Raw genomic sequence first — 17,476 nt, 5'->3', positions numbered from 1 at the left:
ACACAGCAGGACTGGAAAGAGAGAACCAAGATACTGATGTTGCTACCACTGAGAGTCAGGGTCATGAGTTCATTTTTTTTTTCCCCTACTTACTACTCTTCCAAATAATCTCTGATGAGCACGTTCTACATTTATAATGGAAGACTTAAAAAAAAAATTTTAAACCATGTGCTTTTTAAGTAGGATTTGGATTTCAGTACTGGCTGTGTCTCTTCTCAGATAATCTCAGAGCCTCAATTTCACTATTTTGAAAAGGAGATTAATACATACTCCATGGGATAGTTCTGAACATGAAAAAGTACATTGGTTTAATAAGCACCAATAAAGTTTCTGTTTCTTGGATTTAAAGCTGGCCTGTTTGCTCTTTCGTGCAAGAGAACACAACAGGTGAAACGTGATGCAGACAGCCTGTTTTCTCCCTGCGAGCAGCTTATCTGTCTTATTTTAGGGCATCAGTGTGACAGCATTCCGATGATCAATTAGTTGTCAACCAATGAAAAAATAAAACATTTCTAAGGATCTTCAGCCTCATTTCACTTGGTTATTTTTTCAAATATTGTTCAAGTATATTAATTTTATAAATATTCAGCCTTAAGTATTTATGTCAAGTAGTCACACCTGGACTACATATGTGAGGCAGCCTTTATATCACACAGTGAATCTAGGTTTCATTCCAGATACATTGCTTGTGAGACCACAAAGCTTGGCTTGAGCCTGAGCTTTCTAGAAAAGGGCCAAAGAAGGCTCAGAGGACGAGGAGGCAGAGAACTCACTGTTATAGCCCCAGCACTTGCTGTCTGATTCACACTCACTAGGATCCCACAAGGAAGGGACAGTTAAAGGAAATGGTAGTTTCCTGGGTGACCCTAATATAAGGAGAAGGCCTCTGTTAGCCCAAAGTTGTGGACCATGTGTGAACGATCCTGCTGCTCTGGTAAGTTCCACAGGGTGCTGCATCAATCATGGTTCTGAATTTGCTTTTTGGACAGATGCTGAAGTATTGCGAAAGAGTGTCTCTTGAAACATTTAACTCAGTTTTAATTATTGATACCTTGTAGCAAGTCTCCTTGTAGCAAGTCTCCTTATCTCCTCCACATCTACTTTCATGGTGTCTTTCCGAAAGTGTGGAGCCTGGTCTTCAGTTATGTCCCTACAGTTAGAAAGTTTCCTTCCCCTTGACAAATTTGACATATCCATCCCCGTTCTTCAGTTACAGCCAAAGTCTTCATTACAAGAGAATCTCGGGTTGCCTTATTTCTATTTTATGTTGGGTTCTGTGTTTCATTCATGATATACTTCCAGTGTAGTCTCACCCAATTCTTAAAACTGTTTCTTGATCTGTTCTTCTGAAAGCATCTAGTGGGAGCATGATCAAGTGTGAGCCCGAGCTTGAATACTTCCAACTTAGAGATAAAGTTCCTCAAATTATGCCAACTCAAGACTTAATTTAATTTTGGATAGATGTGCATGAGTCTTGTGTTTCAGGAGATTTATGATTTATAAAGTCCTTATATGTAACCAGTTCTCAAGCACTCCGTAGGAACGTGGCCACAGAAGCTGGATTGACACCACAGCAGCCCTGTATAAGCAATCACAGCCCTCACTCCCTTTGAGCCAGAGTGGAGGTGAGACTCCATTCAGGTATGATGCTCCGGGTGGTACTGTCCATCCCCGAGAGGCACGTGAGCTGAAACTTGTGCTATCCCAGCTAGACTTTGCTTTTGCTCAGCTGAGTGTGTTACTGTTTGTGTTCTATGCCTAAAATATTACAAATATAAGAAATGGAGCTATATGTAATCGTAAGTTTTTTAATCTCCTAATAAACACACAAGCTCTAGTCAATGACTTCTGTTTCTCCAACATTAAAACAGTACCTTGGTGGTATCTGGGTGGTTCAGTTGGTTGGGCATCTGACTTCGGCTCAAGTCATGATCTCGCAGTCTGGGAGTTTGAGCCCCACATGGGGCTTTGTGCTGACAGCTCAGAGCCTGGAGTCTACTTTGGATTTTGTGTTTCCCTCTCTCTGTCCCTCCCTCATACTCTGTCTCTCAAAAATAAACTTTCAGACAGAAGTACTTATGAGGCAAGGCTGATGGATAAGGGAAACTCTGCCTGCTGAGGAAATTTCCAATGAAGTGAGCGGTCAGGCTTTACTGCAGGATCGCTGTACTTTTCCTCATGCTTCTGAAAGAGAAACCATGACTGGGAGAATAACAGGATTAAAGGGAGACAGGCATCAAAATAACATAAAATCTTTTATTGAAAGTCACTTTATTGATGTTACAATGAGAGTAACATAGAAAATCGTGGTATCTTTTTAGCTTCAGAAGTGAATACAAATAAAATTGTGCCAGAAATTTGAACCTCAAATTACAGTGACCTTTAAAAACAGTAAGATTTTGTATACCTACAATATCAGAACAACTTGATAACTTGAACAGCCATAAAACACATCACGCTTGCTCAGGAAAGCAGTTGCCATATACATTTCAGTTGGTGAATGCCAAAACCCAGTTATTTTTAAAATAGCTTAAGAACCTGAAGTGCAGAGGAACAGAGAGAATATATTAAAAGGAAGCCAATCTTAAGTATATACACATGATTACCTGGTTACCAAAAGTGAAATCATGCTGCTATTAACACTTCACCATGAAGTGGCTTCCACCAGCTGTAGATGGATATCACCCCTTAAGATGATGCTTGTGGAAAACACTAGCGCAGACCTACCTTGGCTAACATAAAAGCTGCTATGTTTAGTTAGAATGCCCAGTTCCTTAAAGAAGTTGTCTTTTTCGGATGCTGGATTGGAGGGGTAAGTTTCTTTCAGCAAGTTTAAAAAGGACATACATGCTTAGTTATCCTGAACAAACCTTTTGTTAAGCACTTTTGAAGTTAGTGTTAAAAACAAAATAAGTTTCCCATACAAAACAAAGGTGTTGGGTCATTTTTACCCATTAAAAAGACTGGCTATAGAATCATAGCTGTGTTTTGTGCTAGATTAGGAAAGAAAAGTGGGGTTTCTAATCAGGCAGTGTATAATTTAGCAAGAACTCATATCATTACTGAATAAATTACTAATTCATATCAGCACTTTCCATAATGTGTTATCAAGTATAACTTAGCACCGCTATGTTTCAAGATTTGGGGGCTGTTTGCATTATTTTAGAGCTTGACCATTAAAACACAAAAATCCACATCTGAAACTTTTTAACGTAAGAGAAGGAAGATATCCTTCTCTTCCTAAACTCTGAAAACTTTATTGATGATTTTGTAAGTGCATTATCTTAAGATTGCTAGTCTCATTGTATGCCTTTTTATAAAAAAAAAAAAAACAACACTAAAAGACACCCTACATTTTCTCTGGTTTTGATTTTAAGGATACCCAAAACCATGAAATAATGGTGCCCTGGAGCAAAACCCTGCCAGCCTTGAAGTACCTATCTGTTCGATTCAGGTTTTATGAACAGTGAAACAGGGACATACTCAGCAAAGGTGACTGGCCTAACATGGACTGGCCCATAAAGTATTTATAGAGCCAACACTCAGTAAAACTGCAAAGTATATAGGTCTGTCATAGGCATTCAGCCCCTCTGTCCACACCACACCCCCAGTGATCACCTTCTGCACACTTGGCCTTTGGGTCCATGTGCGTCTCCCTTCTGCTCCTTTGTAGGACTAAATACCCCATGACTTCCCTAGGTTCACTACCTTCTATCCCCCCCTCCATCCTGAAAACATACCCAAGGACCAATCTCTCAGTGACTTCTAACATTGCGTAATCCATGCCCAGCTGCCACTGAGAGGACTACAGGTGCCTCTCTTCCTCCTATTCTGCACCCTGTGGTTCTCCCCAGTGCCACTTTAGCCAAGAAGGGACTTACCTCCATGACAAAGTTACTAGTCAGGAGAAAAGGGTTGACAAGCTACTGAATAGGAGTCGGAACGGTTTGGAAGCATCTCTCAGCCTCCGTAGGTGAGGATGCTTACTCTTTGTCATGCCCTGGAGATAAAGGACAAAACTGCCAGGCAGATTTTTGTTTCTGAATGTTTTGTTTTTCTACTTATAAACTGAACCAGATGGTGCTCCTTGTTGGGGGGCTTGACAAAACCATGAATAAAATATGAAGAGAAATATTATGCCCTGATTTCTAAAGTCCTGCTGCATCTTCATTTGATGAATATCTGGGAAAGCTCCTCTCAGAATTAACGGCACCTGCCCGCACAGCATATGCTATGAGCACGCACCCAGGGTCCTACCACATGAGGTTGCACACGCACGCACACATGCATCCAGACACCCAGACGATGGGCTGCTGCCTCTTGACTGATTGACAAGAGCAGTCTGGGCTCCTCACAATCCAACAAACGGGAAGCTGTTTCAGAAAGTGCTTAGCACTCCCATGCCAGGAGGAGAGTTGCTGCATCCAAAACCGAATAGTTTTATCTACTCAGAAAATAACTGAGGGGACAAACCAAAAAAAATTACTAAGCCTCAAATTAAACCCTATCCCATAGAAATACCTGCCTTTCATATATTTTAAGCTAGTAGAATGAGAAATATACCTGGACTCCATTGAACAACAAGGAAAATGTGTGTAGCAGTTTTAGGGGAAAATGAAAGGAAAAGGAAAAAGACCATCAGGACCCTGAAACGTAGGTGTTAGGCCACCAAGGGAAGTCAAAACATTTCATGAAAAACTGATGGCAACTTACCAACTGGTAGGATGGAATTTATAATACGCTGCCCTAGGGGGTGCCCTCGGCAGCAGCTGGCAGTCGTGTCCTCAAGCTGTGGCTGCAAGTGGCTGGCTGCCCTTTGTTCCTTCCGTCCAGTCAGTGCCACATCTCAGCACTGCCAGCTACTCCGCCTCCTCCCAGTAAACTACCCTTCCTTTATGTTTAAGTAAAATAAAGTAAAATAGTCTTCTCTTTAGGTAAGGATTTATTATCATGTTGAACGACACAAGGACATATTAAAACACTAAATATACAAGTTAAAGTAGAAGTACCTGACAACAGGAAATGAAGAATGGATGAAGTAAATAAACAAGCTTGATTTTGTAAAGAAGGGAATAAAAATATATCTCGTCTGGCCCACAGGTTAACTTTAAAAAGTAAAGAACACAATCCAAGGGGTGCCTGGGTGGCTCACTTGGTTAAGTGTCCAACTTTGGCTCAGGTCATGATCTCACGGTTCAAGTCCCACATCAGGCTCTATCCTGACAGCTCAGAGCCTGGAGCCTGCTTCAGATTCTGTGTCTCCCTCTCTCTCTGCCCCTCCTCTACTCATGCTCTGTTTCTCTGTCTCAATAATAAGTAAATATTAAGAAAATTAAAAAAATTTAAAAATCCAAAAAAGCAAAAGGTAAAGTAGCCATAAAAGATCTGGGACAATGGACAGGTTAAATTATTCAAGTTTGCAAGGGAATCAACAACAACAACAAAAGAAATGTAAGGCTGTGATGAAAATCAAACATAGTCCTTTTCTTCAGGAAGCAGAGAAAAGATCTAATTTTATCAACAACTTCTTTTAGAAACCCTAGCCATCTTATGCACAGAAATCTACACCAGACTGACCTTATATATAAAGACAAATTTAAAAGCCTTTTTAAAGCCAAAGGAAAAAGAAAATAGTATCACTTAATAAAGCACCTCTCAAAAAGTATGTTTGGCATTTCAACCCTACACTGACTTTATTAGTCAAACTTCTTTTGAAGGAACAGCCCTGGGTTTCTCTAAACTATAGACCAACTAAGGTAAATGGAAAGCCCTCACTATGCTGTGCTGTTTGAGTGGATTCCTTCCCACAGATTGCACGTGACCTGGGGACCATTTTCCGGCTGAGGGACTCCTGAGAAGACTGCCACTGCCTGACTGGAGAAAGAGTTGGCTGGACACAGACCAGTACATCTGACCTCAGTTCCTTCAGGGGCTTCCTCTTACCCCCACCCACCTGTGATCACTCTTAATAAAGAGATTTTAATGTTTCTTTAAGTCAGAATTTGCTATCCTGCAACATCTGTGGACAGACAGACCATCACAGGCAGCACTGTTGTCAATCTGAAGTTTTATCTAGGCAAAAAACTTTAGAAAGAGAAGAAAAAGGCATACAATGGAACAGAAAGGCCAATGAACCACTCTTCTCTGCTTAGCTAACAGTCCTAATAACTGACTGGGGGCGATAAGTATTAGCTGCATGATACAAACTGCTCTGGTGACCTCAAATTCCTCTCTAAAATATATTAAAAATAATGCTGTGCTTGTGTATAGGGCTGTAGGTCCACTTTCCCCGCTTCTGTGGGTGAAAAGTCATAAATATTTAGATTTAATAATCTAAATACCAACCATGACTACCCAAATAGGTATTTCTCAAAAGTATCCACTACGATTATAAACTTGTCAAAGAATTCTACAAATGGCTATAAGAATGTTCAAACATTCTTAGGCAGATACCCAGAATAGAACATTAAAGCTACTATAAAATCATAATCTCCCTGCAAATAAAACAAATGCCTTTCATTCAGTTCCGTATGAAAGTTATTACCAAGGAGCCTGACTACAAACAACTATGTCTCCCAAAAGGCATGTTACAGTGACTTTTACTTGAAATAATCATTCTCATGTAAAAATAACTGGGAATGTAAGGGAAGTATGTTGGCGGGGCAATCTGTTGACAAGTAGTTCCCCATTTGTAAATTCTTTCAAATTAGGGTTTATTTAACCATAACTAGGAAGCATATTTACACAAAGTACCTTACATTCAAATCTATAAACTCTTTTATAGTCAAAATAAATCTTATAACATTAGCATTTTATACACTCAATACCAGAAAATATTCAGTGCATTAAAGTGATCTTGGTCAAAAGCCACTTTATTTGCTACATCTTTAAATCTGTCTGCCCTCCTGTCCTTCATTTGAATACATGGCATAGTCACCCAACACTCACCCAAATCTTAATCTGATGGATTTTATTGTAGTATCGACAATCACATCCCTTCCTATCCTGAAAAGTGCTGTTTACAAACACTTTATAGTTTTGAATGATTAAATTGCTTGTCAAACATTTTCAAAGACTTTCAGAAGAGAGGTCCATTACAGAAGACCATAGAGTCTTACCATAGAGTATAAAATACTGCCTCTAACATGGCCCTTCAGTTTGGGCATCTAAGATGACCATATGTGGAGATGAAATGGATTTTGACCATGGACACTACTGGGAGAGATCAAATTTAGGATATTTCTGAAATCTTGTCTGCAGATTCCATTCCTCTCAAGAAAAAGGAAAGAAAATGAGGAAATTCAGAAGTACTCTTCACATCAAAGCATTGGATTGATCCCATCAATGTCTGAGTTCACTAGAGTAGCCTTACCAGGGGAAGCTTTCTTTCAGTATGACACAGCTGCGTTTTAACAGCTGTCCAACTTTGGTGTTAAAGAAGGAACATTAACATAGATTTCTATGGATTAAAAAACAAAGTTCAAAACGTCAGATTCTTTCCCCTGCCAGCTGTTTGGGTAACTTCACAATCATCACACACGGTGGCTTTAGGTTTCTTCTAACCCTCTGTGGCCTGGTGCGGCTTCCCAGCCCAGCTGGTAGAACCCTCCCTCATTCTGCTTCCACGTCAGTGTGGAATGACCTGTCAGATTCACACCCTAATGATGATAAATATCCTTGATAAATCGTGTAAAAGTTGGCTTTATTAAAACAAGTCATTCATCTTACATTTAAGGGTAGCTAAAAAAGTTTTGTCAAAGAACAAAAATTGAGGCCACAAAGGGTTAGAGTGTTGGCAAGTTGGAAGCCACCAATGTATTAGCGGCCCTTGGTCTCACGTGTCTTTGGTACACTTGCTTAAGGTCAGCAGGGCATGCTGCTGAGGGGCCCACGGGCCTCCAGGGTGAGACTAGCCGTGCTCTGATACTGAGAGAACAGCTTGCTGAGGCAGCACTGGCTGGCGGACTCCCGGGGAGCAGCCATCAGCATCAGAGTGCCCGGAGGCTGCAGAGAGGCTACGCTCCTGAACCCCTGCCCCAGCAAGCGTGGAAGCCCCAGGTTTGCTGGGCATTTTGTTCTCTGGTTCAATTACTCAATAAAACTGCCTCCAGACTGTGCACAGTTTAAAAAGATATCGCATGTTTTGGAGGACGAATACCAATTAGAGAGAGACACACTTAGGGCACTGACCACTATATTTACAACATCATCTGCTTATAATCTTTAAAGACGATTTGATGGATGACGACGATGTGACTGTTACTGATTATGTTTAGGCATTTGGCAAAATATACTTGTGTGTAACAGTTCCTTTCTTTTTATTTTAAAAATGTTTACATATGTACAATTGTCCTTGTATGCTGATATAAATATGAAAAGTAAAAAAACAAAACAAAAATAAAGATACATGTTTAGAGTTCGCATATGGGATATTGGCCTCTCAAGCTTTAAAGTCCTGCAGAAAAATCCTATATGCCTTAGCCCTGCATGCTAGTTTCTATTATGGGATGTTGTTTCCTTAAATGTGGAAAGCAATAAACAGAAGCTTCATGCACATAGCATTACTGTCTACAATGAGGATGTGCTTCAGAATGCCAGTTCTGAATCCACTATTGTCCCTTAGGAAACTTGCTACATTTGGGTCATTTGAGTTAATTTTAGTGAGATTTCTACATATATCTGTCATGCGGATTATCCACTAACATACCAGTACCTTTACTGTTCCATGTTATAGTGTAACATTTCAGTAGTTCTTTTCATGGTTCAGTTAACTCCTAAGCCAGTGACAAAAAGAAAATGGTATCCAGATGTGAAACTCGGCTTCGTCTCCCCTGTGGCGTCTCAGAGGGTCTCTGTACTGTCTGAAGAGCAGAGAGATTTGCAGTGCTTCCGTGAGGCTGGGCTTCTATAAAAGTTGAAGTAAACAGTTTTGATGTATCGCATGTAAACAGTGGATCTTAAATGGATGTCTCCCATAGCTGCACAACAGAGAGAAGCAAAATTGTACATTGTGAAAGCAGAAAACAGGCATATTCTTTTATTTTCATTTTTTTACTGTTTATTTTTGAGGGACAGAGAGGGAGAGGGAGAGGGAGAGGCCAAGGGAGGGGCAGAGAGAGAGGGAGACAGAATCTGAACCAGGGTCTAGGCTGTGAGCTGTCAGCACAGAGCCTGATGTGGGGCTCAAACCCACAAACCATGACGCCATGACCTGAGCTGAAGTCAGATGCTTAACTGACTGAACAACCCTGGTGCCCTGGAAACAGGTATATTCTGAGCTATGAAGATGAAAAAGAGTTGGTGAATCCGTCCATACTTACGTGGTTGTGAAAGCACAGTCTTAGGACATCTAATAAATGGATAAAATAAATACTCTACTTTCTAGCTTTCTCCTTCCTCTAAACCTGTGTCTCACCCTTTTCAGCAAGTGCCACCTTTTAATACAAAACCCCCCACATCTTCATTTACTGTTACTCAAAAACTTCAATAGATTAAATAGTATGTCTCAAATGAAATAAAATAATTTAAAATGTGATTTTTTTAAACCACACATGCATTCCTCTTCCCCAGGGTTCCGATATGGCCTTCTAAAGCAGTGGTTTTCAACCCACCTGCGCATTTCAAGGATCTGAGGATGTTTTTAAATTCCTACTGCCTGGGCTGCTCATCAGACCAACTAACTCAAAATCTCTCTGGGTCTCTGGGTGGGACTCAGGCATCGGCACAGTCTAAAAGCCTCAAACAATCCCCATATATAGCCAGCACTGAGAAGTACTGACCTTGGGAAAGTATGATTCCATCAACACCACTACCACCCACTTAGAAATCACTGCTGTGGCCTATCACCAGGCCATCCTCTCTCCAAATCCATCAGTGTCTCCTAGAAAATTGTCCTCTCCCAGGAAACCCATTAGAGTAGAATGACGCATCCATAGCACGATGCCAATTCTTTAATTCCCTCATCTCTTCCCCTCCTTACCTCTGCCACCAGTTCTGTACACTAGTCCTGTTCCAATCTAATTGCTACAGTGTTCAGTAATTGCTTTAATAAACTATAAACACGTCTGGCATGATCAAATATAAATGCAACTCAGTTCACCAGGGTGGCCAATTAAAAAAAAAGGAAGATGACCAGGCTGATAAAATATTGTTTCCAGGCAATATGATTTGGGTATACTTTTATAAACAGGAGTAAAGTCTAGAGACCAGTGTGACTTAAGTTACATCCAAATTAATCCAAAATTCCATTTTTACTGAAACTCTGAGGCATGTCATTGTATACCTAAAAAGTTTCTGGGACATAAAAAGGAAAAACAGCTAAGTGACAATGTGGATATTTCTACATAGGTTCCCTTAATAGGTTCTCTTGAATCTTCACGGAAATCTTGTTCTGAATAGTCACATTGGCTACTCCACAAAGACTGTGGGAGAGCCACCTGTATTCTCACCCTTTGGAGACCAAATCTCTCAACTCTAAGAAGGTTTGTGTGTGACCCCGTTGGTGGGGTCTAGTGAAAATAAATGGTTAAACAGGGTGTTTGCTGGGTAAGAAGATCTGGATTGATGCTCAGATGACAGTATGGAGTAATAAAGGTAATAACTTCAGCATCAGTGACTCCAATTTTCTCTCAAATGGTAAGAAAATTGGTAAGTGACAGCTTGCAGAAAAGGGAACAGAGGGAGGACACTGGAGGAACCTGAAGATCACCATTATCCCAGAGAATTGCCAAGCCATCACTGTTAGGAACAGACATGACTCTGGTCATTTCTAGAGGGCTATAATGGAGAGGCTGCTGGTAAAAAAAGATCTGCTTGTTTGATTCTCCACAGCCCTCATCAACAGCCCAGAGATGGGGGCTGCCTATTCTGCAGGATTCTGCTAAGTGCTCATGTGGATGTTCCATGGTGGATGGAGCCATCGACCTTTCACAGTGTCCATGGGGTTGCAGTCTTCACAATTGCCCCGTTCATCCCAGGGAAGAGGCCACAGGCCAGCCATGTCCTCTGGGGAGCTGTCATTTTCAGGGCTTTCATGTGGGGACATTAATAGCCTGTACCATGGCATGACAACAGTTGAAAAAATATCCCCCAAATAAAGCAAAACAGCAATGTAGACAACTTATCAGACATAAAATGTGGGGTGTTATACTTTAACAATTGTCTGAGGAATGACATTGGCCTTGGATTTCATTACCACATACTCATGTCATGAACAATTGGATGCCTACTAACAGTTCTGTTTTTTGTTTGTTTGTTTTATTTTATTTATTTCTGAGAGAGAGAGAGAGAGAGAGAGAGAGAGAGAGAGAGAGAGAGAGCGAGCGAGCAGGGGAGGGTCAGGAGAGAGGGAAACACAGAATCCAAAGACAGGATCCAGGCTCTGAACTAGCTGTCAGCACAGAGCCTGACACAGGGCTCAAACCCACAAACTGTGAGATGGTGACCTGAGCTGAAATTGGACGCTTAACCAACTGAGCCACCCAGGCGCCCCAACAGTTCTGTTATTTAAAGTCAGAAAACTGAGTGCTGGGAATCTGAATTTTCTTCTTCCTTTCTGCCTTTTACCATTACCCATATGAACATGGGAAGGTAATTTTTCACATAATTCACAAAACACCACCGATTGGTTTTAAAGTCTTTTTGATCATAGTAATCTAATCTGTTTTTAGTGAGTTGTGTTTTCTTATTGTGAATTGATTGAGTTAAAATTGGAATGATTTATGTTTATCTTAGACTCCATTACTTAAGTTCAGGATCAAAGAGGCTCTGAAATATCTTTCTAAACCAAAACACCTAGGAACCCAAGACCCACTAGCCAATAAATCTGCCCAGGCTTTTAAAGCTCCATTTTTTTATTTTATCTAAAAATTATTTCCAAGAAGATCAACATTACATTGTAACTGACCACAAAAGAACTTGGGATATCAATAAAAGTAATTATTCTTTAGTTATATCTTTCACTTAAGCCTCTCTGAGGGCTAGTCTGCCTCTCTACACTCGACTATCTCTCAAATTTCACATAATGAATGTATTCCGGGAACACTGTGAAGTGAGTGGAACCATAATTAAAGTGTAAAAGAGGACTCCATATTTAAGGAAATTTCTGGCACACCTGAAACTAATGTAACAGTGTAGACAATAGTATAATAAATTATATTACTATAGTATACAAATATAATACTTTATTAAAAAAATAAAAAAGATTGGATTCTTCTATGTGAAGATCCAATGATAAACTAAAAAAAGAAAACTAAATAAATAAATAAATGCTTCTGGTGAACCATATTTTTATATAATCAGCTCTTACATGTTTTTAAATCTGGCATTTTAGGGGTGTCTGGGTGGCTCAGTTGGTTAACTGTCTGACTTTGGCTCAGGTCATGATTTCCCCATCTGTGAATTTGAGCCCCAAGTCAGGTTCTGTGCTAACAGCTCAGAGCCTGGAGCCTGCTTCAGATTCTGTGTCTCTGTCTCTTTGCCCCTCCCCCATTCCCGCTCGGTCTGTGTCTGTGTCTCTCTCTCCCAAAAAATAAATAAACATTAAAAAATAAAATAAAATAAATCTTGCTTTTTAAAAGACAAAAGGTTGCTAAATTTTACCATACTAGTGCCATATTTTTTAATATTAGAGATTTTCTTATATATCTAAATTCCTTGTATCCAAATTCCACCCCTACCTCCAAGCCACTGGTCTAACTTTCTGTCACAGGATCTGATTTATAAAGTCTTACTGGGTATTATTAGCCAGTAAAAAGCCTGAGTAAGCAAATTAGGCATGAAGATAAGGCTAGTTTATTTACTCTCTGGCATTTCCAGGTATATTAAAAAACTGATAAAACAAAATACATTCTGTTTTGTTTTTCTTCCAGACTGTCATACAGTAGCTATAATGCATAATAAAAGATATAAATACATAGCAATGAATGATTAAAACATACCAAATATCACTAGAATTAATTAATTCACTAATTAAGCTCATTTGCAAATATAAATCTGAACCCCCACAGCTCCAAGTATCTTCCATTTTTCAACGGAATCTTGAAAATCTTCCCTTTTTTTTAATAAAGAAGTTAAAATGGCTCTTTTAAACTATGAACTCATAGATAAATGACACTGATTGAGGCTGTTAGTGTACAGAAGTTTCCACATACCCTGGCACTTTGTCGGTTCACTTTCTTCTCTTCATCAGGAAGTGGAGGCATTGGGTATGGGTATTTTCTGCTGGAGGCAATAGACCCAGTTGATGAGGAAGGAGACTTGGCAGGAGATAGAGTCCTGAGGCGTTGAGAATACATGAAATAAATGTTATGTGACTGCCTAACATCTCTTTCAGACATCTGAAAAGTAGGTTCAAAACAATCCCTCTGATTGCAATTTTCATAAGCCACTACTGCAAAGGTTTAACTACAGGGAGATTCTCTGTTCTTCACAACACTGGAATGCTGAAATTTTATTTTCCTAATATCATAACTGCAATGGATTGTTTAAATGTTAGCACACAGAATCAGACTCTTCAACTAGAAAAGCCAGTCATGAAGTTTCCTATAGAATAGATAAAAAGCTAAAATGGAGAAGGGATAAAATTATTCTAAGAGCTCATAATGGTAAATTAAATGCAAAACATATGACTATTCTGCTTTATTTTTACCACTTAGTGTAAAAAGTGTTTTAATACAGTAATTCTAATTATATTTTTAAGTTCTGAAAATATAATACAATTGATACATTTATTAGTTGCAAAGTCACACACCAGTTTACACAAAACTCATGCATTCAGAGGCCAGTGTGTTAGTTGTGAAAGAACAAAGGCAAATACATGGGTTTTAATAATAAATTAGTAAACATGCAAGCAGTAAGGAGTGCAGAGTTCCAGCCAAACAACGAGTCTGATGAGAACATACAAAAATGGTCTGATCAGTTCCTACAATCAGCATCTCTGGGCAGCAGAGGGTTTTCTGCCACAAAAGTAGATTTTGCTAACTCATGTATGGTGCACTTGTCATGCTAATAAGGTGGCTACACTTTATTGACTGGAATTTTACATAAATGAAAACAAAATACAAATACCCTTCCTATTTAGATAACATGTATTATCTCCAACATGAGGATATTCCATATGAAAGGTACACATGAGCTGTGATTGTATTCTGGTCTTCTTGTTGGACTCTGCCTGTGCAGTGATAATATGTGTGACTAGGCTGAGCTCACAGGAAGTGCTGACATCTGTTATCTTGTCTTCAAAGTAAAAAAAGCAGCTGAGAGTTTGTTCACTTACACTGTATCAGCCGGAAATAGATGTGCTGATTCAGCAGTACCTATCTATTCACAGATGCTACCACTCCGCATTCATGACTGCTCTCAGCTCCTGGTGCAAGGTGGCTGTGAGCCACACTGCTAAAGTGGTCACATGGCCACGTTAGAGCACAGGTATTACTGCAGTAGCCAGCACCTCACCTGCTGGGGTGACTGACAGCCTGGGAGTGTCAGCAGCAGGGTGGCGCTGGAGGCGGGAGATGGACTGCACTGCATGCAACAGCACCAAGAAGGCTCTTTTTCCCCCTTATTGTAAATTTTGGTTCCCATACATAATTTTGCTTTGCTCTAGTTCTCCTGTAGTTTTGAAATCAGCTTCCAAGCTACAGACACCAAATTCAACTGAAATTTGAAAATACTTTTTCCTACAAGTCCTGAGATTCATGTGACCTTTCTTGCTCAATTTTAAGAATCAAGAGTGCTTTAATTTGCTTGTAATCTGTAACTCCTAACATCTCCTCTGGTTTTGGAAAATGTCCAGGACCAGTGTGAACTGGTCTAATATTCTAGCAGTGTGAACAGTTACAATATTACAGATATTTGACTTCTCTTGTGCTAAGGCTCCCCACTATGGAACACATGGGTAAAACTAAGAATGTAAGTACTTCAAATCCTTCAAAAGCCTATTAAAGCAGTGTACTACTGCATTTTTTTTCTAATTCAGAAATTAAGGATGTTTTTAATTTTAAGAAAACATTTCCAATATGACTATGACCTCTAGGAAACATATTCAGTATGTATAGAATGAGAATGAACTTTTGTATTTATGTATTTAAAATACATATTTCTAAAACAAGTGACATTAACCTGGGTTCAGATTTTTAGCCTAATCACTACAATATCCAAGTTCAGGTAAGCTAGTCGGGTACATGAACAAAAAACTAAATCTTGTTTACTTTAGGGGATCATACAAAATGAGTCCTCTTCTTAATTTGCTACAGTGTGGATGTGTCCATAGCATGAGCTGTTAGCTTATAACTTCACAGTCACGCCAGTCATTCACTTGGCCATGAGTCCAAATGACCAACTCTGCACACATACCAGGCCATCCCAATGAGGGGTGCTGGAATATTTCCTCCAAATAGTTTTCCATGGCCAAAAGCCAATGGTGAGTGAAACAAAACAGGATATATTCTCCAGATCCCCCAAGAAATTGCACATATACTTCCTCTCACATGAATACACCAGCTAGCTGACACTTTGGACGGACCCTGAGGGAAAAAGAAGCCAAGCAGGACAGTTTTAATAGGGGCAAGGGGGAATCTTGTCCTGAAGGTTGGGTGGTGTGCAACAGTGTGCTATCTTGGGGGGATATCTGGCACCAGAAGAGGAGTCAGAATAAGAGCAGAGAACAAGGTAGGGTAAACCAGTTTAGGGAAACAAAAACAAACTAAAATCTTGTAACACATGTCTAAAGAGACATTTCTTCAAAACTGCCTCCAGGTTCCTTTCTGACCCAGGCTAGTTGCCTGGTAGTTCCAATCTGGCTTTTACTGACAACCAGGCACCGGCCCAACTCATTCACTTACAAAGTAATCTGTGAACAAATGTTAGCAATCATCATTATAGCATTTTAAAAAGCCATAATAACCATAATGGGTACCATTTAAGGCTACACACAATGAGTGCCTGTGTGCCCATGGATTGTGGTCTATCTTGTGGCCACATCAGACTTGCTGGGCTTGCCTTTTGTAGACATGCCTGTAAGGCCACACTCAGCTCAGTTCTGACCCCCGGAAGTGGCTGAAACCACGCCAGTCACACAAGAGGGACACAGGTCCACCCTTATGCACTTGTCTTTGTTCAGATGAAAATTTTATAGTAGCCTAATCCAGAAGGATTTATAACGTATCCTAGGGTAGAATTTAAATAGTCAATATAGACCCAAGTACAGCAATGTAGAAAGGGAACAGATTTTGAAGTCAGAGCCAAGCTGGTAATTATAATTCTTATACTTACTAGCTGTGCTACCCTGAGTTACTTGTTATGTCTCAGTTTCCTCTATCCATAGAAAGGAGTAAGAATGCCCATATCTCACGATGTGGTAAAAGATAAAGGTACATAGCAGGCACTCAATACAAAATAATTATTACTAGTTTCTTTTCAAAGTTACTGCATTTTCCATAAGATCATGGAAGGGGGACTCTGAGTAATCAACTGCATAAGACTCAAGAGGAAGGATACCTGCTCAGAGCTTGTAAAGCACTGTCAGCAACAGAACTGCTCCCCAAGGTGTAAGTATGGGGAGATAATGCTCTTGTCCTGCTTGACCTGAGCCTATGCTGGCAACCACTTGATCAACCAGTATCGGATACAGAACTGTGTAAGGGAGCACAGCTGAGGCACTACCATCACTCAAAACCTTCTGGCATTTCCTTTGCTCTTCATAGTGATGAGGATATAATACTTTAAATGCTGGGCTGTACTTTGGACCAGTTTGCAGCACTCATGAAGTTCCTACCGCATTTTGATAAGGATGCCACAAAGTCCATACCATACGAGTGATTAATAAAATGACCTTTGCCCTCATCGGTGTTTTGGCAGGGGAGGTAATCCTAATAACCTGGTGACTGTTGAAACAGATCTGAGCTTAAGCACAGGGCTGGCAAAGCATAAGCCAGAGTGTGAATGCACTTCGGGCCACTACATAAGGATTGGTTTGGACGGAGGATGGATGAAATTCCCTCTTTTATGTTAGAATCATGGTTAAAAGCTCTGAGGTATCTTCGATTATTCACAACTTTCTCAAAAATTGCATGTTGGGTTTCAGGTCCTACCAATATAACAATTATTCATTTTAAAATGAGACTTACATTATAAACCTCCACTGGATTTTATCTAGCCTTTATATACTATTGTGGATTTTAATAATGAATTTGTAATGTCGCCATCCACTGTGGGAGGTGACATCTCATTTAAAAGAGGAGATAAAGAAACCCTCTAAAATTGCCCTTGCAGCTTTGCACGTGCAACCAGGAGCACTAAAGCATTTCCCCATCCAAACTGTGCTCAGTCATGCAGCTTCTGGGCAGACCTGGGTGCTGATTTTAAGAAATGTGAACTCTTCTCTGGGAGCCACATGAACTACTCAGCTGACCCAGGGGAGGTGAAACAACTCTTCCGGGGTACCATTTCACAAATTATTGTTGCAAAGATGCTAGGT

General features: G+C 40.0%; 1 protein-coding gene across 1 annotated transcript in view; it reads right to left on the bottom strand.

The window, feature by feature from the left end:
• Positions 1-7,685: 7,685 nt before the first annotated feature.
• ADAM22 (ADAM metallopeptidase domain 22) overlaps positions 7,686-17,476 on the bottom strand; it is a 228,201-nt gene continuing 218,410 nt past the window's right edge. Inside the window, 3 exon segments of the mRNA XM_029928462.1 lie at positions 7,686-8,852; positions 8,855-8,905; positions 13,152-13,275. Of these exon segments, the coding sequence (XP_029784322.1) occupies positions 8,775-8,852; positions 8,855-8,905; positions 13,152-13,275 (253 nt within the window). The 3' untranslated portion in view covers positions 7,686-8,774.

The sequence above is a fragment of the Suricata suricatta genome, chromosome 2 (genome assembly GCF_006229205.1).
Source record: "Suricata suricatta isolate VVHF042 chromosome 2, meerkat_22Aug2017_6uvM2_HiC, whole genome shotgun sequence".
In the NCBI taxonomy this organism is placed as follows: domain Eukaryota; kingdom Metazoa; phylum Chordata; class Mammalia; order Carnivora; family Herpestidae; genus Suricata; species Suricata suricatta.
This window is presented reverse-complemented; position numbering and strand designations above follow the sequence as displayed.